The sequence below is a fragment of the Typopeltis vanoorti genome, chromosome 19, assembly GCF_054136105.1.
Source record: "Typopeltis vanoorti isolate ZY-2024b chromosome 19, IOZ_Tvanoo_1.0, whole genome shotgun sequence".
In the NCBI taxonomy this organism is placed as follows: Eukaryota; Metazoa; Arthropoda; class Arachnida; order Uropygi; family Thelyphonidae; genus Typopeltis; species Typopeltis vanoorti.
Genome location: NC_143567.1, coordinates 22513724 through 22539884, shown reverse-complemented (window position 1 = coordinate 22539884; position 26161 = coordinate 22513724). Strand labels below are relative to the sequence as shown.

General features: G+C 35.8%; 1 protein-coding gene across 2 annotated transcripts in view; it reads right to left on the bottom strand.

Moving 5' to 3' along the window:
- Positions 1–26161, bottom strand: part of Mettl14 (methyltransferase like 14) — a 364896-nt gene that overhangs the window by 293347 nt on the left and 45388 nt on the right. For both annotated transcript variants that reach the window (XM_090409120.1, XM_090409119.1), the window contains exons 5-6: positions 26032–26119; positions 6154–6244 (exon numbers count right to left, since the gene is read on the bottom strand). In XM_090409120.1, coding sequence (XP_090265246.1) covers positions 6154–6244; positions 26032–26119 — 179 coding nt within the window. The remainder of the gene's footprint in view (positions 1–6153; positions 6245–26031; positions 26120–26161) is intronic.

Here is a 26161-nt window from a genome sequence, read left to right as displayed (position 1 = left end):
GTACAGGATATGACAGTACTACATGAAAAAATTACATCATTACTAACTTCCTATCTACAATTTTCCTCCAAATCAGTCTGTTACTTGTCAAGACTCCAACATTATCAGATCTTATATTTCTATCGTCTAAGGCACGTTGTACCGTATCAATCCACCTATATCTTGGTCTTCCTCTGGGTCGTTTTCCTGCCAACCTGGCAGAGAACACTTGTTTTGCTAATCTTTCCTCTCCCATTCTATTTAAGTGACCATACCATCTGAGATTAGCTCTGCTAACGCATTCCTGGATGCTGACAATGTCAAGTTCTTTCCTAATATCCTCATTTTTAATATGATATTGCCATTGATGCCATCTGTTCACGCCTCTAATCTTTCTCAGGACTCTCATATCTGCGGTCTCTAGTCTTTGGTCAAGTGTTTTACTTCTGACCCAGCTCTCAGATCCATAAGTTAAAATTGGTTTGAACACAGTCTTGTATACAGCTAATTTAGTGTTCCGACTAATTTCTTTCTTATTCCATATGAATTTATTCAATTGACTTCCAAATATACCAGCTTTGCTGATTCTGTTGTCTATTTCTATATTTAGTTTACCATCTTCAGTAAAAATTGTGCCTAAGTAGCTGAAATGTTTTACTTGTTCCACAGGTTCTCCATTCACAACACAGTTGACATTTTCAATGATTCTGCCTATTTTCATTGTCTTTGTCTTTTTATTGCTGACCTTCATACCATATCTATTACAACAGCTATTCAATTTAGTCAGAGAATCTTGCAGACTTGTAGCGGATTTATTTAGAAGTATAACATCATCCGCATAAAGCAAAGAGCTGACATTAACATCTCCAATTTTGATAGCAGGTTTAATACCACATTCCTTCATAATGTGATCCATATAGATAATGAATAACAGAGGGGATAATGTACATCCTTGTCTCACACCAGATTTAACATTAAACCATCTTCCTGTACTTCCTTCAATTCTAACTGCTGACTCACAACTCAAATAAAGACTAAGTATTGCTTGATATAATGCCCCATTGACACCATATAACTGCAGCGTATTGAATAGCTTCTCTCTTGGCACCTTGTCATATGCCTTTTCCAAATCGACAAAACTTAAATACAGATCTTTGTTATATTCCCATGCTTTCTCGACTATTTGTCGTAAAGTGAAGATATGATCCTGACAGCCTCTATTTGGCCTGAATCCAGCTTGTTCTTCACCAAGCTTTTCTTCCACAATTCTTCTCAACCGTTTCTCAAGTATACTTGCATAGATCTTGCCAGGAACACTCAGTAGGGAAATACCTCTGTAATTCTCACATTCAGTTTTATTTCCCTTTTTATATATGGGTACTATGAGAGCTCTACTCCAATCATTGGGAATTCGTCCCTCTGTCCAGGCTTTCTGAACTATGCAGTGCAGCCACTGTAAGACTCTTATACCACCATACTTCAGCATTTCTGGTCGAATATCATCTACTCCTGCTGCCTTTCCACATTTCAAGCCTTTGATGGCTTTTTCTACTTCAAGTATGGATATGTATTCCTGACTGCATGCTTGGTCAGTGTTTTTTATCACTGTGCTGTCATCACTGCTTGTTTCATTTAGCAGTTTTTCAAAGTAATTACTCCATACTTCAAGGATATCTTTTTCTCTTGTTTTCATTTCACCTTTATCATCTCTAATTCCTTTTACAGCACTCTTTCCTCCATTCCTAAGCTTCTTCAACAACCTCCAGAATATTTTGCCACCTTCTTGATATTTATTTTCTATATTCTTGCCAAAGTCCTCCCATGACTTTTGTTTAGCTAGTTTTACACACTGTTTAGCTTTCTTACATTTGTCTCTGTATTCTGTAAGAGTAAAAGCTGACTTATTTGCCAGGAACTTTTGATATGCTTTCTTCTTTTCCTTCACTGCCTCTTTAACTTCCTGTGTCCACCAGGGAGTTCTGATTTTTTTATCTTTGCACACAACCTCACCACATGCCTCTCTGGCAGAATCAATCAATGTTTCCTTCAGAGTTTGCCACTGAATCTCCAAGGTTTGATTCCTGTTCTCAAACTCTTTCATTTTCTTTTCAATAATATTTCTGTATTTTAGTCTACAGTTTACATCTGAGAGCTGCTCAACTTTTATTCGCTTTAAAACTTTCTTACATGTTATTCTTTTCAATATGAAATTCAATTTTATCCTGCTCAAGACTAAATAGTGATCACTTCCAATTTCAAATCCTCTGTACACTCTGGTGTCCTGCACCAGGGAGAAAACATCACTATCAACAATAACATAGTCAATGAGACTTTTCTTATTCCTAGCCTCTTCTCTCCATGTGAATTTGTGCACATTTTTATGTTGGAACATGGTGTTAGTAATAACCAGTCCATGTCCTGAGCAGAAATCCAACAGATATTTGCCATTATTATTAGCTTTGCTCTTTTCTCCAAATTTTCCCAAAATATTTTTGTATATCTCACAATCATTTCCTACTCTACTATTTAGATCCCCAACAAGGACCAACTTTTCCTTTTTCATTGTGTCAGTTGCTTTTTCTAAAGCCTCAAAAAATTCCTCCACTTCTACCTTAGTAGAACCTTCTGTGGGACCATAGGCACAAATAAGTCTCATTGTCCAGTTCCCCATTCTCATATTTGCCCACATTACTCTACTTGAGACTGACTGCCATTCAAGAAGATTAGCCTCGTATTTTGTGTTGAATACTATGGCTACTCCTTCTTTTCCTTGATTGTTATTGCCTGAATATAACATTTTGTATTTATTGCTCAGAAAGATCTCACCAGTTTTGGTCTTTTTTGTTTCAGTCACCCCTATTATGTCAATCTGGTACTTATCTAATTCCTCAGCTAGCTCCATTTCTTTGCCATTCAGGCTTCTTACGTTGATAGTACCGATCTTTAACTCTGGTGATGTTGAGTTGGGGTTTGTTTTCAGATTTGTTCCAGTAGCTGACTTTTCGCTGTTCGCCCTGGTTCCCTGGCGAAAACAACGGGGGCCTTGTTTAACCGGGCGACGCCCCAGCCGGCATGAAATTTTGTCATGTTGTACCATCATTTTTTATTTTGGTTTAACCAATAAGAATACAATTTGGTCGGCTAAATCCCAAATTGCCAGCCCATCCTTGTTCGTTCAGTATCAAAGTAGATACCCAACAGGGTGCACCACGAGAAGGTGAGGATTGGACATTAGGTCGGAAGCCCTGGTCGGTTCTCCGCATTCCTTTAAAGGCTATGTGGAGGTCTCCTCTCAGTTATACAGCTTTGACCCTTAAGCACCCCCTATGATTGGGGAGAGTGACCATGCAGTCTTAACTTGGGATGTTGTAAAACATGAGAAATATTGTCAAGGGGATATATGTGGAACTACAAAGCAGGTGATTATGACAAACATAGGAGGAAGCTTGAAACTGTGCCATTGCATAAAAATCTACAGGGAAAGGTTAGTAGTGCATGGAAGATAGTTAAGGGGCATCTAGAGGAAGCAATATTGTCAAATTATATACCCAAGGTCAAAAGGATTAGTCAGGTAGGAGTTGGATGAAAGAGTATCATTAAGCATGAGCTGCAAACAAAGAAATTGTTGTGGAAGTTATATAACCAAAAAAGATCACCAGCAAGCTCATGAACAATACAAGAGTCAGGCAAGAAAGGTGAACAAGCATGGTAAGGAAGACAAAATCAGATTATGAGAAGAAACTAGTCATGCAGGCCAAAAGAATCACCACCTGTACTCGTCAGTGGGAGCCACTCCCAGAGGTGGTGATACTAAGGTGGAAGTAACGGAGAAGTCGTATTTGGCAATTCGTATAGGTAAATATGACTTCTCCATTACTTCCACCTTAGTATCACCACCTCTGGGTCTGGCTCCCACTGACAAGACCTCAATAAAGGTCAAAACCAGTCTGGGTAGTGGCCCCTCCTTTAATGCATAGCATTATACATGTCCACAAGGAGATGTGCTTTGCATTATCGGAGATACTAAGACAAGTGATGAGAACTTAGTCCACCTTTACCATGAGTTGCCTCAGTCCTGAAGATACTTCAGGTGCAAACTTTGTTTGCTTACACTTGGATAAAGGATTAAACGAAGAATGAATATGGAAGAATAACCTTAAGGAATGCTGGTGGCAGTGAGGTGACAAACAAACAAAATAGTTGAGTTACTGAATGACCACTTTGCAAGGGTATTTCATTCAAGTGAGGTTACTGCTTTGACATATGTGACAGGGACTGTTGTGGGAACAGAGATGGATGAATTGGAAGTTCTTAGAATACTGCAGAGTCTCAATGTAAATACAACATAGGATTAGATGGGGCATCAGCTTGAATTTTAGAAGGAGCAAGGCAAATAGCAATGTCTCTGACTAGATTCTTTGAATCTTAGCTCTGGCAGGGTTCCAAGGCAGTGGAGATAGGGCAAAATAAGTCCTTTGCATAAGGAAAGCTACAAGACTGCAGTAGCAAATTAAAGATCAATCAGTACCTCAGGAAAAGAAAGCAGGTGAAAAAGATAGTTCAGGAATGGGTGGATAAGAATATGATACTCTACAAGGGACAACATGGCTATGTGAAGGATCAGTCATACCTTAATAATTTACAAATCTTCTATAAGAGTGATAATTGAAATGGATAATGAGAATGGCTACAAGATGATTTGGCTGGATTTTGAAAAGGCATCTGACAGAATATCACATTGAACTCTGTTATACAAATCAGAACAAATACAGATGGATACCAAAAAGTGGTATACAAAGGTGTGCTGAAGTTGTGATAATCACTATGAAGGAATTGAGGTTAAACCATGTAACTTGCACATTAGTCTACATATTCATTATTCTACATACAGGGTTTTAAGATATGTTCTTTCTTGTGTTTATATCAGTTGCTTTAATATAATTTTTTGTTCCAGGTGTTTATCAGAACTTTTCAGCCCCATATGGAGGAGTAGGAAGAATGCAGGTGACTAGTGGTGTGTCCTGTGCTAAGGCTCTTACTTTTTAACATATACATAAATAATATAGGAAGTAATCTGAATGTAGGAAGTATTCATCAGTTGTTTACTGATGATGCAAAATTGGGTAGAATAATAATTAATCAAGGTAATGTGGAGAGCTTGCAGGATGATTTAAATAGACTATCAGTAAGGACAAATGATGGGCATCAGTTTAATGTGGAAACATGTAAAGCTATACATTTTCAGATAAATAGATTACAAGCCATGTTCTACATTGTTGAATCTTTTGTCCAGGAAATAGATGAAATTAGAGATTTTGAGGTGGTGGTGATGGCAGTAGATAGAGTTGAAGTTTAGAAGTTATATTGCTAAGGCTGCCAAGGTAGCGTATAGTATTACTTGGTTATTGAAGAACATATTAACAAGTAGAGACAAGAAAGTTGTTAATTCTCTTTATAAGGTCTTGAAATGTCTACACCTGAATTACTTTGCTCAGGTCTGGTCACATGGGTTTTCTTGGGAATTAGGAAGCAGTACAGAAGATCTAAAAGCAAGTGACAAAGATGGTGAGTGGTCTATGGAATGCTCCCTATGAGGATAGACTGAGGGCTTGTGGTGTAAAGTTAGTTGAGACACAGAAAAGAGGGGATATGATAGATTAATGCAGAGGAAGTGTTTCAGCACTTGGATATAGGGGACAGAACAAGAAGTCGTCAACCTGGAAGTTGAGTAAGAATATAGTCAGTAGCTGTGGGGACTAAATTTTTCGCTTGGAGAGCAGTGAATGAATTGAAGGGGTTGCCAGAGACAGTCACGAATGCTTTGTCAGTTAATATGTTCAAGGAGTGGTATGATGGATAGGATCCCTTTTAGTGTAGTTGTTATAAACAGACTGCTCCACTGACAAAATAGCATTGCTTTTTAATATAACAGTTACCAACGTTTCTGATATTAAACCAACTGTTTCTGGTAGACAAATGCAATGATTCATTCTGTTTACAAGAAAGTTAAAAAAAAAAAATCCACACAGAAAATAATTTTTTTATTATCATTAGAATTTTTATGTAGACTTCAAGCACCACATTTTTTTTTAGCAATAATAAACAAACACACACAAAAAAGCTGTTTTCTAAATGTCTAATTCTTTAGTACTACTGAGAAATGAAGTAACTTACATTGGTGGAGTAGCAGTTTTCGCAATCAAATCATCCTTCAAACGAATAAGTTCTTTTAATTTGGGATATTCTTCAAATCTATCTGCTAATCCTATTACAGATAATACATGCACACATACTTTTAAATAAGTATAACAGAGTGTTAAGTTTATTTTATTAAGAACTTGTTTTCAAGAAATGCTGGTAACTGTAACAATTACTGAAGGAAGTTTAATTATTCACATATTAAGTCATACATTCTTTAAATAAATTAAGATAAAGTACTATAATGCATTATTTTGTGAAATATAGAAATGTAGGTCAGATTCCTAATTACTATAGGCTTCAAGGCATTCAGTAAGATGAAATGTTGATGCATATAAAACACTGCATATGCACAGCAAAGATAATGAAAGGAAAGAACAATAACAAAATCAAACATTTTGGATGAGATATAGAATTAAAATAATTATTTTAAAAAACTTACAACTGATATATATTGGGGTTGGAGGGATCGGGGTTGTGGTATCCAAATGTAGTATCCAATAAACCACTATATTGGATACTAATACCTCTAATGAACCAGTAAAGCACAACATGTTGCCTTATACAGTTCAGTTCTACCTTCTCGCAGCGAGGCCTATTTCATTAAAGTTCAGAAAATTCACTATGCATTCATACTACATTTTCTACACGAAGAAAATGCCAACACAACCCAACTAATTGAAGGTCTGAAGTGGTTATTGCCATTTTTGGTCTTCACAGCAAGAGGAATGAGTACCATTCCTCTTGCAAGAGCAAAGGTCACACATACAGTACAGATTTAGACCCTCCTCCACTGAAGACTGCAGCAGTAAAGGGACTCCACAGGCCAGCTAATATGTGGGACCAAACACAATGGTAATGCTTAAGGGAGCTTCTCAATGAGCTGGTGCACAATTCTGCAGCTCATGTCTAGAAAAAGACCCAGCTTAGTGTAGCAAGTGGGATGTACTGTTGGATCAAGTTCCAGCATGGAGGCCAGATTCTCTCCATATGGACACCGTGTCTAAGATCCAATCTCTTCTCACTCCATTTCTGAACTCTTAATTTCTAAATTACCATTATAACAGAAAAATCAAATCAAATTAGTATTACTGCAATTAAACACGGTAATCTTTCTGAAAAAATCTTACCAAAAAAAAAACTTACAAAAAATTACTTCCACATCCACTTCGCCAACATTTACAGGATAAATGTAGATGATAAGGTCACAATGTCTGTAGATGACTTTTTTCCTGACCAAATCCCAAATAGCAGATATCTGCTATTTACTGATGCTACTGACTAAGCTGAAACTGAAGTTGAGATACTGCCTATAAGTAATAACCTAATGCAAACTGTCCATCCACCAATCAGAATAGTAGAAAATCTTCCCCTGCTTTCCCAATCTAGATCTTTTCTATACTGGGTAAGTGCACTGTTTGAAGTCATCTCTCTTCTAAGTAACTCAGACCATCTTGCACAAGTTTCATCTCTAGTGGAATACACTTTCCTCAGCACCTTCTACCTCATGTCCTTTAGCATTATAATAGTGTCTAGCAAGATAACCTACTATAGCTCTCAGTGAATTACAGAAATTATACATGTTGGAATGAAGACTTTTATTCCTCACTTTGCACTTTCCATAAGTGTATTAAAGCTATCAATGGGAATTTTGGACCATTCTTTCTGTAGGCATGCAATGAGATCTTTGACTGTTGTGGGGGTGGATGTTCCATGACCTCACCCGATGCTCCAGTTCATCTCACAGATGTTCAGTAGGGTTGAGATCAGGGCTTTGTGGAAGCCAGTCATGCCTTGTTGAATACTAAATGAGTAATCATTATGGGTGACAATGATTTTTAAGTAAGTATTATCCAAATACTGACTGGGTATCAGAGGAAACTCATAAGAAAATGAAGGAGAATTTACTGAGCTGCTATAAAACAATGTTCTAAAGTGGCATGTAAAAAGAAAGAACTCAGTCAAAGAGTTAAATTTGATCATATCATCAGAAGGGGTCTCAGTGATCATGAAATACTGATTGTAGCTTGAAATATGTAGTAAGTATATGGATGTTAATTAGGAAAGGATACATGGTGAATAGCAAAGGTGGAAATTATCATAAACTTAAGAGAATAGTGTGTTCACTCCCATGCCATCATTAATTGAATAGGAAGAATATCAGCATGCATAAAAGGCACTGAAAAGATGCTTAAATGATACAGTATCTAAACATGTCCCTAGAATGTGAAGAACAAACATCGTGGAGGGAATAAAACTTGCTTAATAGGATAAGCAATTCTATTAAGCAAGGGATCCATAAGAAGAAGATAATGTGGAAGGACTATCAAGAGAATAAAACTGAGAAGAATTATGAAATATATAACATGCAGGCCAGAAAAGTTAAGAGTACTGTATGGAAAGCAAGGTTAGAACATAAAAAGAAACTGACTGTGCAGGCTAAAGGCAATTCCAAAGAATTTATCATTATGCTACAAGTAAAAGAAGGAATGAATATGAAAGAATAATTTCATGGAATGCAGACAATATGCTTATCTATCTGGAGTCGAGGCAACTGTAAACAGTACACACTTTGCAAAATCTATCAATCTGATGTATGCAACGTGGAGTCCAATACTCCACTACATTTGATTCAGAGAGAGATGCATGAGGAGATTCTACAGTTATTGCATAACCTGGACATAAATTTAATAATCGGGACAGATGGGATATAAGCATGTATACAAAAGCAGTGTTCAACTGAACTGGTTGGAGCCTTGACCTGGTTATATAATTCGATTCTTAGTTCAGGGAAGATCCCACAGGAACATATGATAGTTCTTATACAATGGTAGTGTAAAAACTGATGTAACTACTAATGTATCGTTATCTCTTGGGTAACAGTGAAGATTTCAGAAAAGTTGATTAAGAACTTGCATACAGAAATGGCTTTACAGATAAACTATGCAAGGAACAGCATTGATTTACTAAAAGGAGGTCATGTTTACGCAATTTGCTCATATTTTATAAATGAATTGGATAAAAGCAATGGATATACTATCATACCATTGGACTGGGCTAAGGCATTTGACAGGACACTGCATGAATGGCTGGTGCATAAACTAGAGAATATGAAATTAAAATATAGACTATTGAATCCGATAAAAGGGTAGCTGATGGACAGTTACCGGAAAGTGATACAGAAAGGGAGGAGTGCGAGTCAGTCAGAAGGTGCCAGTGGATTTCCCCAGGGATCATCAGTCCTTTGACCATTTTGTTCAGTCTAAACATTAACAGTATTGGAAATGACACCTGACAGGAATAATCAAACAAGTTTAATAGACCCTATACTTCATCTCAGTCACAGAGACATCATCAGGAATACAATCTTAAAATTGTAAGAGCACACACAAAAATGCACAAAACAATAAGTGGGAAAAAAGTTAAACTAGAAGCCAAAGTCCTATGAAGGGCACCCTCTATGGATTCTCTCTTTGGGTGAGAGGCCTAAGAATTAAAAGGTTCCAAAATCTTTGGAAGTTTAACACAATCATACTTATTAAGATTAGGTTAGATTTTTAAATCTGCTGCTGAGTCTAAAAAGAGACTTTCAAGTTTGCATTTGTTGCAGGAAAGCATAAGTTTTTTTGTTATTTTTTTTTGGTTTTTGAATTTGATTCTGTGCAAGGTATTCAAAAGCATGGTCACTAGAAGAATCTTAATAGAATCTTCTGTGGGACCACAGGTATAAGTAAGTCTCATTGCCCATTCTGATATTTCTTCACATCACTCTACCTGATACTGCCTACCATTCAAGAAGATTATCCCATTTCTTTTCTATCAATGCTTCTTGTTTATAGTGCCCATCTTGAGCTCTGCTGTTGAATTGGGATTTCTTCCAGTAAGTGCCTTTTTGCTATTCACTCTGATGAAAACAATGAGGGTCTTGTGTAACTAGGTAATGCCCCAGCAGGCATGATAATTCTATCATGCTGTACCATCACGATGTTTTGGTTTAATCCAATAAGAATAGAATGTGGTCAGCTAAATTCCAAATTGCCAGTCCATTCTCATTCCTTCACTATTCAGGCAGATACCTTCTCATGGTATACCCAATTAATAGGTAAGTATTGGACATTAGGTCCTAACCTAACCTAACCTTGGTCAGTTTTCCAAATCCTTTATGGAGAATTTGGAGGGCTCCTACCAGTTATCCAGCTTTGGCCTTAACCCCCCAACCAGCTGAAGTGGACGAAATAGCCAGACCTCCCTAGCTTTTTTCATGGATCAAAACTTCATCGGCATTCTACCTTTTATTATGCCATTACCTTCCTCCACAATCCCATTACGGCTATTCTAGAGCCATTAGTGGATTAACTGTTGGTGAGCGACCTTTGTATCACCTATCTTTACATCTATTGTGTTACTTGGAATTCCCTTTACTGTCCTAAGATATCTGACCTTTTTGCCTCTAAAATGATTTAGTGTGTCTCTTCCCAAAAATCGAAATGAATTTCACATGTGTGCAAAAATAATCAATCATGAAATGACCACCGATCAGTGTTTGCAATGAATCACTTAGTGATAGTAAATTTGGTGTACTTTATTCTTCAAATTAGTGCACTGGAAGAGTTGCACTGATTGTTCTTTCACTTTATTTATAATATAGAAATAATTTTTTTACAAATTTTCAAATTTTTGCTTTGAAAATATGTCAAATATTTATATTTTTAAATAATATTTATTGAAATAAATATTACCTTTTGCTTTTTTTCCTAGCAAAATATTATATGGATCACATTTCAGTTTTAGAAACATTTTTTTTTTTTTTCTCTTTATGAAGAACAAATGTTAAATTGCATTACTCAGTTTTTCCAACTGTGAGTCTTTCCAATGATATTTTAGCAGTGATTCTTCGCCTTTGGGTTTTTTTTTTTTTTTTTTTGTATTATGCACATTACAATAATATCCTGTGCATATCCTCTTTATTAGGCTAGATATGTTGTAAAATATTCCCCCCCCCCCTCCTTATCCTCTCCTGGAACTCAATTGCATAACTACTCTAAATTTCTACAGGTTTGAAAGCTTTTCTAGACAGTATTCAAAATCTATTACTTCATTTTACCGTTTTGACAAAAGAAATACGGCAATAAGATTGTTGTACCGTGAAGCTTCTAATTCTGTACTATTTCTTTGCAATCTAAAATTAGCTATTCTACTGTCTGCTGAAATTATTTCAAATACTATGCTATTTGGGGTGCTTAAGGGTCAAAGCTGTATAACTGAGAGGAGACCTCCACATAGCCTTTAAAGGAATGCGGAGAACCGACCAGGGCTTCTGACCTAATGTCCAATCCTCACCTTCTCGTGGTGCACCCTGTTGGGTATCTACTTTGATACTGAACGAACGAGGATGGGCTGGCAATTTGGGATTTAGCCGACCAAATTGTATTCTTATTGGTTAAACCAACATAAAAAATGACGGTACAACATGACAAAATTTCATGCCGGCTGGGGCGTCGCCCGGTTAAACAAGGCCCCCGTTGTTTTCGCCAGGGAACCAGGGCGAACAGCGAAAAGTCAGCTACTGGAACAAATCTGAAAACAAACCCCAACTCAACATCACCAGAGTTAAAGATCGGTACTATCAACGTAAGAAGCCTGAATGGCAAAGAAATGGAGCTAGCTGAGGAATTAGATAAGTACCAGATCGACATAATAGGGGTGACTGAAACAAAAAAGACAAAAACTGGTGAGATCTTTCTGAGCAATAAATACAAAATGTTATATTCAGGCAATGACAATCAAGGAAAAGAAGGAGTAGCCATAGTATTCAACACAAAATACGAGGCTAATCTTCTTGAATGGCAGTCAGTCTCAAGTAGAGTAATGTGGGCAAATATGAGAATGGGGAACTGGACAATGAGACTTATTTGTGCCTATGGTCCCACAGAAGGTTCTACTAAGGTAGAAGTGGAGGAATTTTTTGAGGCTTTAGAAAAAGCAACTGACACAATGAAAAATGAAAAATTGGTCCTTGTTGGGGATCTAAATAGCAGAGTAGGAAATGATTGTGAGACATACAAAAATATTTTGGGAAAATTTGGAGAAAAGAGCAAAGCTAATAATAATGGCAAATATCTGTTGGATTTCTGCTCAGGACATGGACTGGTTATTACTAACACCATGTTCCAACATAAAAATGTGCACAAATTCACATGGAGAGAAGAGGCTAGGAATAAGAAAAGTCTCATTGACTATGTTATTGTTGATAGTGATGTTTTCTCGCTGGTGCAGGACACCAGAGTGTACAGAGGATTTGAAATTGGAAGTGATCACTATTTAGTCTTGAGCAGGATAAAATTAAATTTCATATTGAAAAGAATAACATGTAAGAAAGTTTTAAAGCGAATAAAAGTTGAGCAGCTCTCAGATGTGAACTGTAGACTAAAATACAGAAATATTATTGAAAAGAAAATGAAAGAGTTTGAGAACAGGAATCAAACCTTGGAGATTCAGTGGCAAACTCTGAAGGAAACATTGATTGATTCTGCCAGAGAGGCATGTGGTGAGGTTGTGTGCAAGGATAAAAAAATCAGAACTCCCTGGTGGACACAGGAAGTTAAAGAGGCAGTGAAGGAAAAGAAGAAAGCATATCAAAAGTTCCTGGCAAATAAGTCAGCTTTTACTCTTACAGAATACAGAGACAAATGTAAGAAAGCTAAACAGTGTGTAAAACTAGCTAAACAAAAGTCATGGGAGGACTTTGGCAAGAATATAGAAAATAAATATCAAGAAGGTGGCAAAATATTCTGGAGGTTGTTGAAGAAGCTTAGGAATGGAGGAAAGAGTGCTGTAAAAGGAATTAGAGATGATAAAGGTGAAATGAAAACAGGAGAAAAAGATATCCTTGAAGTATGGAGTAATTACTTTGAAAAACTGCTAAATGAAACAAGCAGTGATGACAGCACAGTGATAAAAAACACTGACCAGGCATGCAGTCAGGAATACATATCCATACTTGAAGTAGAAAAAGCCATCAAAGGCTTGAAATGTGGAAAGGCAGCAGGAGTCGATGATATTCGACCAGAAATGCTGAAGTATGGTGGTATAAGAGTCTTACAATGGCTGCACTGCATAGTTCAGAAAGCCTGGACAGAGGGACGAATTCCTGATGATTGGAGTAGAGCTCTCATAGTACCCATATATAAAAAGGGAAATAAAACTGAATGTGAGAATTACAGAGGTATTTCCCTACTGAGTGTTCCTGGCAAGATCTATGCAAGTATACTTGAGAAACGGTTGAGAAGAATTGTGGAAGAAAAGCTTGGTGAAGAACAAGCTGGATTCAGGCCAAATAGAGGCTGTCAGGATCATATCTTCACTTTACGACAAATAGTCGAGAAAGCATGGGAATATAACAAAGATCTGTATTTAAGTTTTGTCGATTTGGAAAAGGCATATGACAAGGTGCCAAGAGAGAAGCTATTCAATACGCTTCAGTTATATGGTGTCAATGGGGCATTATATCAAGCAATACTTAGTCTTTATTTGAGTTGTGAGTCAGCAGTTAGAATTGAAGGAAGTACAGGAAGATGGTTTAATGTTAAATCTGGTGTGAGACAAGGATGTACATTATCCCCTCTGTTATTCATTATCTATATGGATCACATTATGAAGGAATGTGGTATTAAACCTGATATCAAAATTGGAGATGTTAATGTCAGCTCTTTGCTTTATGCGGATGATGTTATACTTCTAAATAAATCCGCTACAAGTCTGCAAGATTCTCTGACTAAATTGAATAGCTGTTGTAATAGATATGGTATGAAGGTCAGCAATAAAAAGACAAAGACAATGAAAATAGGCAGAATCATTGAAAATGTCAACTGTGTTGTGAATGGAGAACCTGTGGAACAAGTAAAACATTTCAGCTACTTAGGCACAATTTTTACTGAAGATGGTAAACTAAATATAGAAATAGACAACAGAATCAGCAAAGCTGGTATCGTGGGAAGTCAATTGAATAAATTCATATGGAATAAGAAAGAAATTAGTCGGAACACTAAATTAGCTGTATACAACACTGTGTTCAAACCAATTTTAACTTATGGATCTGAGAGCTGGGTCAGAAGTAAAACACTTGACCAAAGACTAGAGACCACAGATATGAGAGTCCTGAGAAAGATTAGAGGCATGAACAGATGGCATCAATGGCAATATCATATTAAAAATGAGGATATTAGGAAAGAACTTGACATTGTCAGCATCCAGGAATGCATTAGCAGAGCTAATCTCAGATGGTATGGTCACTTAAATAGAATGGGAGAGGAAAGATTAGCAAAACAAGTGTTCTCTGCCAGGTTGGCAGGAAAACGACCCAGAGGAAGACCAAGATATAGGTGGATTGATACGGTACAAAGTGCCTTAGACGATAGAAATATAAGATCTGATAATGTTGGGGTTTTGACAAGTAACAGACTGATTTGGAGGAAAATTGTAGATAGGAAGTTAGTAATGATGTAATTTTTTCATGTAGTACTGTCATATCCTGTACACCCCTTGAGGGTACATGTCAGGAATTTGATGATGATGATGATGATGATGATGCTATATTTTTCACCATGCAAAATTGTTTATATGCATGCCACACAAAAAAAAGTTCAGTAATATTATTGTTTGTTTGTTTTTCTTAAAAAAATCTAAATATTACTACCTCTACTGCTGGTTGCTATTTTTGAAATAATCAACACCTTAGAAATATTTGATAATATCCTCTTAGCCGGAGGAAAAGCTAAAGGCTTATTACTCTCACTGCTATTGAGAAAGAAAAGAGAGAACACTAAACTCACACTAAAGTGCCTCAAGCTGTAGTGCAGAATACATCAAGAATGTTGTTTCCTTTTCAATTGTTGATTAGCAGATATCCTAACAGAAATACTGACATTTCTTTTACATGCTGATACATTATTTATGCCAAAATAATTTCTTAATTTATAATGATCAGTTTCACTTTTATTATCGAAAAATTATAAATTATTTTATAATTTATAAAATTATAAACTGCAAGGCCATCACTCGTTTTGCTGGAGGCTTGAAAAAAACATATTTAGTCTCATCTCTGATGTTAATTTTCCTACATATAGTAATAACGTGGTATTGATACCAAAGTCTTGCAGTTGTTGACATGAAAAAAAGTTTGCACAGAGAAGGCACGAGATACTCCCAAACAGGGTTATTCTGATTTTTATTTTATTCCTTTGAAAATGTACTATAAGCCACTTCGAAGGAATAATATGTCATTCTGTGTGTTATAAAAACAACTTAAAAATTCGTCTTCGAGTAGAACTGGAAAGAGTATTCCAGTTCTTCTTATATTTTATTCCTTCAAAAATATACTATTAGACATTTCGAAAGAACAATATATCATTCTGTTTATAAAAACAACTTAAAAAAAATTCGCCTTCAAGATGAATTGGTGTATGTTCAGTGGCAATCACCCATTTTCTGCACGAAGACATATCTAAAGTACAAGCAGAATCACTATCTTCAGAGCTAGAAAGATTTCTCTCCTCATTGGTAGAACAAGAGCTGCTCGAAAGGCGAAGGCTCCAACTTTTCTGCATCTCACGAAGTTTCCTTTTCTTGCCCTGAATGTTACTGATACTGCTGCTTGCCATCTCATAAATGAATTGTGTCTTGGGTATACTTACTAATATTCCTTTCTGTCCAGTAATAAGCTGTAAGCTAACGGAGATTACTAACCCCCACTGAGAAACAAACAATAGAACATGCTCAGTAGGCAGCACACTAAAGAGCCTCAAGCAATATCTGAATATTTTACAGGCAGAAATTTCTTGTTTGGTTTTTTCCATCTTTCTTTATTCTGATATTGCATTTGCAGGATGACAGTGATTTTAAATATTAATTTCCCCTATTACCCAATATCACATAATTTCCTGATCTATAATAATCAGGAAATATGTATATTTTCTGATTTATAATTTGCTAATTTATAATAATCACCACCCAGTTTCTGTATCGAAAATTAAAGTTATGTGGAACAATTACTAGAGAAAAATAACGAATTAAACTATGTTTCATAACAGTTTTCGGGTGTGTGATAGTGATGCAGCAGGGGGGGGGGTTAAGCTATTAAAGGCAAAATAAAGTTCAATTCTGTTTTAAAAATATGGAAATGAAATTTCACATTTGATGCATGTGCTCATACATATTTTAAGTGATAGAATATAAGCAAAAGTATCGCTTACTTTAAAAACTGGAGCATAATATCTGAATTATACAGACAATATATACATATAAATTTAAATCATAACTGTTAATTTCATTTTGTAATGACCAATTATACAGGGAAACCAAGAAAATGAAAGTGCAAAGAACAGTAGATTACTATATAAAGAAAAAAAATGTAGTGATATGATTAAAGAATTTCATTACTTAAATAAAGAGCCAATAGGCTTCATTTTGGCGATGTAACATTATTTAAATTATTGTTTAAATTATGTCACATTGCCGAAATGAAACCTACTGGCTCTTTATTTAAGTAATTTAATGGGTGCACCTGTTTGACAACTCGTATAGCAGAGTATATAAGTTCTTTTCGCTATACCCTAAGTCAGGGGTTCCCAACATTTTTGTTTCCTAGAGCACATTCTAAAATACTGATAGGGCGATGGGCACCATCTATTTTTTCAAGCAAATTTTTTGAATTCTTTTGTTAAATGAAATACATACAAAGTTTACATTATAATCAAATGTTTTATTACTTAAAAGTTTACATTATATAAAAATTTAAATAGATATATATGTAAGTTAGTGTGATCTTTGGCATTGCATTTCATTGGCCAGTGCTTCATAATTAGGAGAATATGATGATATTCCAGTTCTTAAACTGGAATGAACAACTTCGAATGCGCATCTACTTTACATTGTATGCATTTAATACTCATCATGTGTCATTAACGCATGCCATGAACTGTTGCATGATTATTTCAAACTATACGGCACACGGTTGAACAGCGGCGGGCACACACAAATTGATCGACGGGTGCCATGGTGCCCGAGGGCATAGGGTTGGGAACCCCTGCCCTAAGTATTAATTTGGTCTACCTACTCACTGATGAGACCTCAATAAAGGTCAAAACCAGTCTGGGTAGTGACCTTCCACCATAATGTATAACATCATACATCTCCTAGGAGATGTTTTTACATTATGGGAAATACTAAGAATAGTGATCAGAGCTTTACTCACCTTTGCTACGAGTTGCCCTAGTTTGTACTACATGCTTTAGCTTACGCTAGTATCTGCCGATACTTTTATAGTTTACTATATTCGGCATGAAACTCTTTGATTCTGATCTTTGAGTTTCTTATTCGGTTTTGAAATAATGCGGGATTTAATATCCATCATCATCATCATCATCAAATTCCTGCCATGTACCCTCAAGTGATGTACAGGATATGACAGTACTACATGAAAAAATTACATCATTACTAACTTCCTATCTACAATTTTCCTCCAAATCAGTCTGTTACTTGTCAAGACTCCAACATTATCAGATCTTATATTTCTATCGTCTAAGGCACTTTGTACCGTATCAATCCACCTATATCTTGGTCTTCCTCTGGGTCGTTTTCCTGCCAACCTGGCAGAGAACACTTGTTTTGCTAATCTTTCCTCTCCCATTCTATTTAAGTGACCATACCATCTGAGATTAGCTCTGCTAACGCATTCCTGGATGCTGACAATGTCAAGTTCTTTCCTAATATCCTCATTTTTAATATGATATTGCCATTGATGCCATCTGTTCAAGCCTCTAATCTTTCTCAGGACTCTCATATCTGCGGTCTCTAGTCTTTGGTCAAGTGTTTTACTTCTGACCCAGCTCTCAGATCCATAAGTTAAAATTGGTTTGAACACAGTCTTGTATACAGCTAATTTAGTGTTCCGACTAATTTCTTTCTTATTCCATATGAATTTATTCAATTGACTTCCCACGATACCAGCTTTGCTGATTCTGTTGTCTATTTCTATATTTAGTTTACCATCTTCAGTAAAAATTGTGCCTAAGTAGCTGAAATGTTTTACTTGTTCCACAGGTTCTCCATTCACAACACAGTTGACATTTTCAATGATTCTGCCTATTTTCATTGTCTTTGTCTTTTTATTGCTGACCTTCATACCATATCTATTACAACAGCTATTCAATTTAGTCAGAGAATCTTGCAGACTTGTAGCGGATTTATTTAGAAGTATAACATCATCCGCATAAAGCAAAGAGCTGACATTAACATCTCCAATTTTGATATCAGGTTTAATACCACATTCCTTCATAATGTGATCCATATAGATAATGAATAACAGAGGGGATAATGTACATCCTTGTCTCACACCAGATTTAACATTAAACCATCTTCCTATACTTCCTTCAATTCGAACTGCTGACTCACAACTCAAATAAAGACTAACTATTGCTTGATATAATGCCCCATTGACACCATATAACTGCAGCGTATTGAATAGCTTCTCTCTTGGCACCTTGTCATATGCCTTTTCCAAATCGACAAAACTTAAATACAGATCTTTGTTATATTCCCATGCTTTCTCGACTATTTGTCGTAAAGTGAAGATCTGATCCTGACAGCCTCTATTTGGCCTGAATCCAGCTTGTTCTTCACCAAGCTTTTCTTCCACAATTCTTCTCAACCGTTTCTCAAGTATACTTGCATAGATCTTGCCAGGAACACTCAGTAGGGAAATACCTCTGTAATTCTCACATTCAGTTTTATTTCCCTTTTTATATATGGGTACTATGAGAGCTCTACTCCAATCATCGGGAATTCGTCCCTCTGTCCAGGCTTTCTGAACTATGCAGTGCAGCCACTGTAAGACTTTTATACCACCATACTTCAGCATTTCTGGTCGAATATCATCTACTCCTGCTGCCTTTCCACATTTCAAGCCTTTGATGGCTTTTTCTACTTCAAGTATGGATATGTGTTCCTGACTGCATGCCTGGTCAGTGTTTTTAATCACTGTGCTGTCATCACTGCTTGTTTCATTTAGCAGTTTTTCAAAGTAATTACTCCATACTTCAAGGATATCTTTTTCTCTTGTTTTCATTTCACCTTTATCATCTCTAATTCCTTTTACAACACTCTTTCCTCCATTCCTAAGCTTCTTCAACAACCTCCAGAATATTTTGCCACCTTCTTGATATTTATTTTCTATATTCTTGCCAAAGTCCTCCCATGACTTTTGTTTAGCTAGTTTTACACACTGTTTAGCTTTCTTACATTTGTCTCTGTATTCTGTAAGAGTAAAAGCTGACTTATTTGCCAGGAACTTTTGATATGCTTTCTTCTTTTCCTTCACTGCCTCTTTAACTTCCTGTGTCCACCAGGGAGTTCTGATTTTTTTATCTTTGCACACAACCTCACCACATGCCTCTCTGGCAGAATCAATCAATGTTTCCTTCAGAGTTTGCCACTGAATCTCCAAGGTTTGATTCCTGTTCTCAAACTCTTTCATTTTCTTTTCAATAATATTTCTGTATTTTAGTCTACAGTTTACATCTGAGAGCTGCTCAACTTTTATTCGCTTTAAAACTTTCTTACATGTTATTCTTTTCAATATGAAATTCAATTTTATCCTGCTCAAGACTAAATAGTGATCACTTCCAATTTCAAATCCTCTGTACACTCTGGTGTCCTGCACCAGGGAGAAAACATCACTATCAACAATAACATAGTCAATGAGACTTTTCTTATTCCTAGCCTCTTCTCTCCATGTGAATTTGTGCACATTTTTATGTTGGAACATGGTGTTAGTAATAACCAGTCCATGTCCTGAGCAGAAATCCAACAGATATTTGCCATTATTATTAGCTTTGCTCTTTTCTCCAAATTTTCCCAAAATATTTTTGTATGTCTCACAATCATTTCCTACTCTACTATTTAGATCCCCAACAAGGACCAACTTTTCCTTTTTCATTGTGTCAGTTGCTTTTTCTAAAGCCTCAAAAAATTCCTCCACTTCTACCTTAGTAGAACCTTCTGTGGGACCATAGGCACAAATAAGTCTCATTGTCCAGTTCCCCATTCTCATATTTGCCCACATTACTCTACTTGAGACTGACTGCCATTCAAGAAGATTAGCCTCGTATTTTGTGTTGAATACTATGGCTACTCCTTCTTTTCCTTGATTGTTATTGCCTGAATATAACATTTTGTATTTATTGCTCAGAAAGATCTCACCAGTTTTGGTCTTTTTTGTTTCAGTCACCCCTATTATGTCGATCTGGTACTTATCTAATTCCTCAGCTAGCTCCATTTCTTTGCCATTCAGGCTTCTTACGTTGATAGTACCGATCTTTAACTCTGGTGATGTTGAGTTGGGGTTTGTTTTCAGATTTGTTCCAGTAGCTGACTTTTCGCTGTTCGCCCTGGTTCCCTGGCGAAAACAACGGGGGCCTTGTTTAACCGGGCGACGCCCCAGCCGGCATGAAATTTTGTCATGTTGTACCATCATTTTTTATTTTGGTTTAACCAATAAGAATACAATTTGGTCGGCTAAATCCCAAATTGCCAGCCCATCCTTGTTCGTTCAGTATCAAAGTAGATACCCAACAGGGTGCACCACGAGAAGGTGAGGATTGGACATTAGGTCAGAAGCCCTGGTCGGTTCTCCGCATTCCTTTAAAGGCTATGTGGAGGTCTCCTCTCAGTTATACAGCTTTGACCCTTAAACACCCCGATTTAATATCCCCTTAATTTAAATAAAAGAATTTCATGTTATTCTCTATGAAGCAAAATTGATCAAGAACTTCCTAAAGGAAATCTGTGAAGTATTATTCGATTTTGATGATTTTGAACAAAAATAATATAATCTGGAACGTCAGCAGCCGGTTTTCTTTTTTTTATAAATAATATTTCAAATAATTATCATGAATTCATTTCTTCAAGAACAAAGAAAATGTTTTGTTGAGTAAGCGATTAGAAAAAAATTTGTGCAAAAAAATTAAATTGGTTTTCCAAGATAAGGCAATATTTAAGTGAAGAAATTATGCAAGGATCTTTATTTGGTCCAGGCATTAAAATTGTATTGTACAATAAAAAGAGAAAACAAAAATAAAAATAATTTGTATATTTTTAGTCTATCCAATATAACTAACATCCAGTTACCCAGCATAGAACAAGGAACTGCAATTCTTGTTATAGGCAACTGAGACGCAGCTATGAACGGGAGATAATCCAATTAAGTGTTCTCTTCAGTGTAATGGTTTATCATACCTTCTAAAAGACATCACGGCCAAACTGCACTTCTTATCCATGTTCTTTCAACAGGTTGGCTGAATCACATCCAGAGTTAGCTGGATGTCTATAGACGTCCTAGCCGTCTGGGAGGTTAAAGAGCCACAGGAATGGAATCAATGGTTTAATAATGGATGTGTGATGGCATTTTTGCTTTGAGGAATTATCACCATGATGTGCATTGTATCCAAGTCTGCATGCTAGATTTTTGATTAATGCTTACCCCAGACTTGATGTAGGATGATGCCTTGGTTTTTACTGTGCTGACTAGGTGTGCACAGCCTTTCTGAGGCTTCCTTGATTTTCCTGAGATTTGATTTTTAAATAAATGTTAACCAGAATTTGCAAGAATTTCAAAATAACCAGAGAAATCTTGGAAACTTTTGTAGATCATTTTCTTTTCAATACGAAACTCGTGTTTTTCTTGCTCAAAACTAAATGATGGTCACTTGCTATTTCAGATCCTCTATATGTTCTTGTGTGCTGAACTGATGAATTAGTGTGATTATGATATCATTATCAACAATAACAGTGAATGAAATTTTTCTTATTTCTTGTGTCTTCTCTCCATTGAATTTATACACATTTCTATGCTGGAACATGGTACAAGTAATGACTAGTCATCATCTCCTGAACAGAAAATCCAGTATATACCATTATTATCAACTTTAGGTATAGTGTCTAGGAAAATTCTCATGCTACTCCTCTTAAATAATTACGGCTATTTTTCTGTGAAACCACGGGGACAAATAAGTCTCATTGTTCATTTCCCCATTTTAATATCTGTGCATTTAAAATAAGGAACACTCCTAAACAAAAACAGGCTATAATAGCCATAATTATAATAATTACCAACTTTGTTTAGATTACACAGTCCAACACAATTTTTGCTGACTTTTATATGAGACTTGTTTTTTACTAATTTGGGTGTGCTGATTTCAAATATCAAACCCGTTTTTCTCTATCATGTCAGGTTTTTCCTCTATGGCATTTTCTTTTTGCCAAATTAGCAAAAAGAAATTTAGAGTTACTATTTAGAGGATCAAAAAAAATCGATTTTTTAATATTATTTTCTGAAAGTATGTACTTTTAAAAATCTGTTCCTAACTTTTTATCAAGAAATTTGAAATATTCCCGAAGATATAGCCTATGGTGCGCAGATCAGAATCAGAGTGCTCACCGCTCTCGCTTGTTAGTAAACGAATAAATGCGTAAGAACCTGCAATGGCACGTACTGGTGCTTTGAATGCGAGAGAGGCCGATAATTAGATACATAACTACTTAACAATATTCATTAAAAATTACAAGAATATTTATAAAAAAATAACAATTTTACTTACATATGAGTTTCAGGGAATAAATTTTTGTTTGTAGCAATTTCTGCTCTGTGTTCTGTTTTGGTAATCCCTCTGAATACTCCAACAGTAGTCGGCCATCATGTGAGAATCCCATCTTCCTTGGTACCGATCTTCCATAGTTTTTAAGTCTTGATGAAATCTTTTGCCTTGTTCATCGCTTACAGCACCTAAATTCTCAGGAAATCTATCAAGATGACTGTATAGGAAATGAAGCTTTATGCTCATGTTGCAACCTAGGCGCTGGAAATTTTCAAGCATTGTTTCCACTAGATCTTTGTAATTGCAAGCTTTTTTGTTTCCAAGAAAATTATTCGCAATCATCGTAAATGAAGTCCAGGCCTCTTTCTCAATTTCGTTCATAGAGTTGATGAAATTTGGGTCTCTCATTAAAGTTCTAATTTGCGGTCCATCAAATACACCGGCTTAAATTTTTTCATAACTAAGTCATGGAAATTTTTCACATATGTATTAGAAACAGTCACCTTGTAAATCTAAAGCTTTAACATACTGCTTCATAAGACCTAGTTTGATGTGTAGAGGTGGAAAAATGATTTTTTTCTCTGTCGATTAAAGGTTGATTTATAACATTCTGTTCTCCAACATTTAAGGATATTCTAAGAGGCCAATGTTTCTAACTCCAGTGTTGGTTTCTAGCTCGACTATCCCAGAAGCATAGAAAACACAGAAACTTCGTATATCCTCTTTGAAAGCCAAGTAAAAAGTTCACCATTTTAAGATCCACACAGATGATCCAGTTATGGTCTGTATATTTTAATAACTTCAGAACCTTTTTAATGTCCTCATATGTTTCCTTTAAGTGGACTGAATAGCCAATAGGAATTGAGCCATATACATTCCCATTGTGTAGTAAGACACACTTGAGACTTCTGCTTGAACTGTCGATAAATAAATGCTACTCATTTGGATGATATTGTACAACACTCATTTCAGTTAGTAAACCTGACACAATATTTTAAACCATACTCGTGTTTAAAATATTGTACAAGATTACTTTCCCTGCTACAATAAAAAGTTATCTTCGTATCTTGCTCCAGTAAGTTTTTTTCATTTAATCTTGAAGCTAACAATTCCGATGATTCCTTTGATAGGCCCAAATCTCTTACTAAGTCATTCAATTCCGCTTGAGTAAAACGTTGCAGTCCAGAACTAGAAATTAAATTTTCATTGTCTAAATCAACATACGGGTCTTGCTCCTCAAGAACATTTGGCATATCCCGATCATGCTTGTTCTCAAGTAAGGAAGTCCTTTATAAATTGGCATGGCTATTTCATTGGAATAAGCAAACGGCCGAATTGCTGAGTCGAGATTTGGATACACAATTTTTTTCTTATTCTTCTTATTATAACCGTATTTTTCAGTTCATGCCAAATCATTGGCATGAACCGAATTCCAAAAGCTAATTTTTGACGTTTTCCCTTGCTCCGTTGTCGTAAATTTTCTACACATGACTTACACACTTTATTTGGAGCCCATGACTTGTCCTGCTCTGCAATTTTTACGTCAAAGTATGCAAAGTACACTTTCTTAACGAAATCAGTGATATTTGTCCTTTGACTGGGAACAGTAAAGCTGCCACAAATGTAGCAGAAGGAATCTACACTATTGACACAATTTCGAGTAGTAGACATGATGCATTTTCTTCACTGCCGACTAACATGCAATTAACAAGACAAAAAAAAACCAGAGACTTTATTGAAACATAAGCGCTCATCATACTTTCACGATCGATTAACGATCGACTGATTTCGATCGTTCTTTGTCCGCTATGACGCATATAGCATTCATTTGTTTCAGGCAGTTGTCATTGCCTACTTTTCATCACCTAAATGTATTAGGCCGGTTATCAGCCTCTCTCACATTCAAAGCGCCAGTACGTGCCATTGCAGGTTCTTACGCATTTATTCGTTTACTAACAAGCGAGAGCGGTGAGTGCTCCGATTCTGATCTGCGCACCGCTTTGAATAATATGCTATATCTTCGGGAATTTTTCGAATTTCTTGATAAAAAGTTAGGAACAGATTTTTAAAAGTACATACTTTCAGAAAATAATATTAAAAAATCGATTTTTTTGATCCTCTAAATAGTACTGCCTCCTTAAAACTATCAAAAACTTACAAATTAGCAAAACGAAAATGCCAAAGAGGGAAAACCTGAAGTGATAGAGAAAAACAGGTTTGATATTTGAAATCAGCGTACCCAAATTAGTAAAAAACAAGTGTCAGATCATAATCAGGAGAAAAAAAATTTTTTTTTGTTGGCCAGTGTTATCGACCTATGTTTAGAACATATAGAAATATCTTGGGAAAAGTTGATAATAATGGTAGGCATCTGCTGGATTTCTGTTCAGATTTTCCTACTCTGCTGTTTAGATCTCCAACAAAGACTGGCTTTTTCTTGGTCATCTAGCTTCTCCAATGACAGAAAAAATTCATCTGCTTCTTCTTTAGTAGAGGTAGTAGTAGTACTTTCCGTGAAACCACAGGGACAAATAAGTCTCATTGTTCATTTCCCCATTTTAATATCTGTTCATATCACTCTATTTCAAATGCCTTCCATTCAAGGAAATATGCTAAGCAAAACAAGAAGCAGGTGCCAGTATATTATTACATCTGTTAATTGTGTTTTCTGTCTGATCATATAAATTGATGATCAATTTATATGATCATTAGGATTGAAATTAACCATTGTTCTAACTGGTTTCATGAAGTTCTGTTAAGATCAGAAAGTAAAGTTTTGATTACTCTAAATGGCAGTGTACATTTCATTATGCAAGCATGATGTTGCTGGTGTTATCACATAAAACAAATCACATTTGAAATATTTATTAATTACTCAACTAATTTCATGAAATTCATGCTTCACATCATCAAGAGAAATAAGTGAATAAACCAGAAAATTAAAATAAAAAAACAGGTAATGTTCACAATGAAAAATTTGGGAAACGGGAACAAATTCCATCTGTTTTATGTGAACAGAATACCAGCAACACTTGCATCATTCTGGAATCTTATTATTTAGCACATGATTGATTTGATGGATTTATATATAAGCAACACAGAATACATTAGGAAGTTAATGAAATTTTTAAAAAATTTAAAATCTGGTCAAAACATTAGCACTTCCTTCAGGTATGAAAAACAAGTTTTGGATAAAGTACCTTACCTACATCTCTGATGAAATTCTGAGGTCTCTGGCCAGTGTCTACAAAATGCTGACAATAGTCATTATGGGGATTAGCACTTTGTGTTCCCTGAAATAAAATGTGACATTATTTCATACATGAAAAATATAT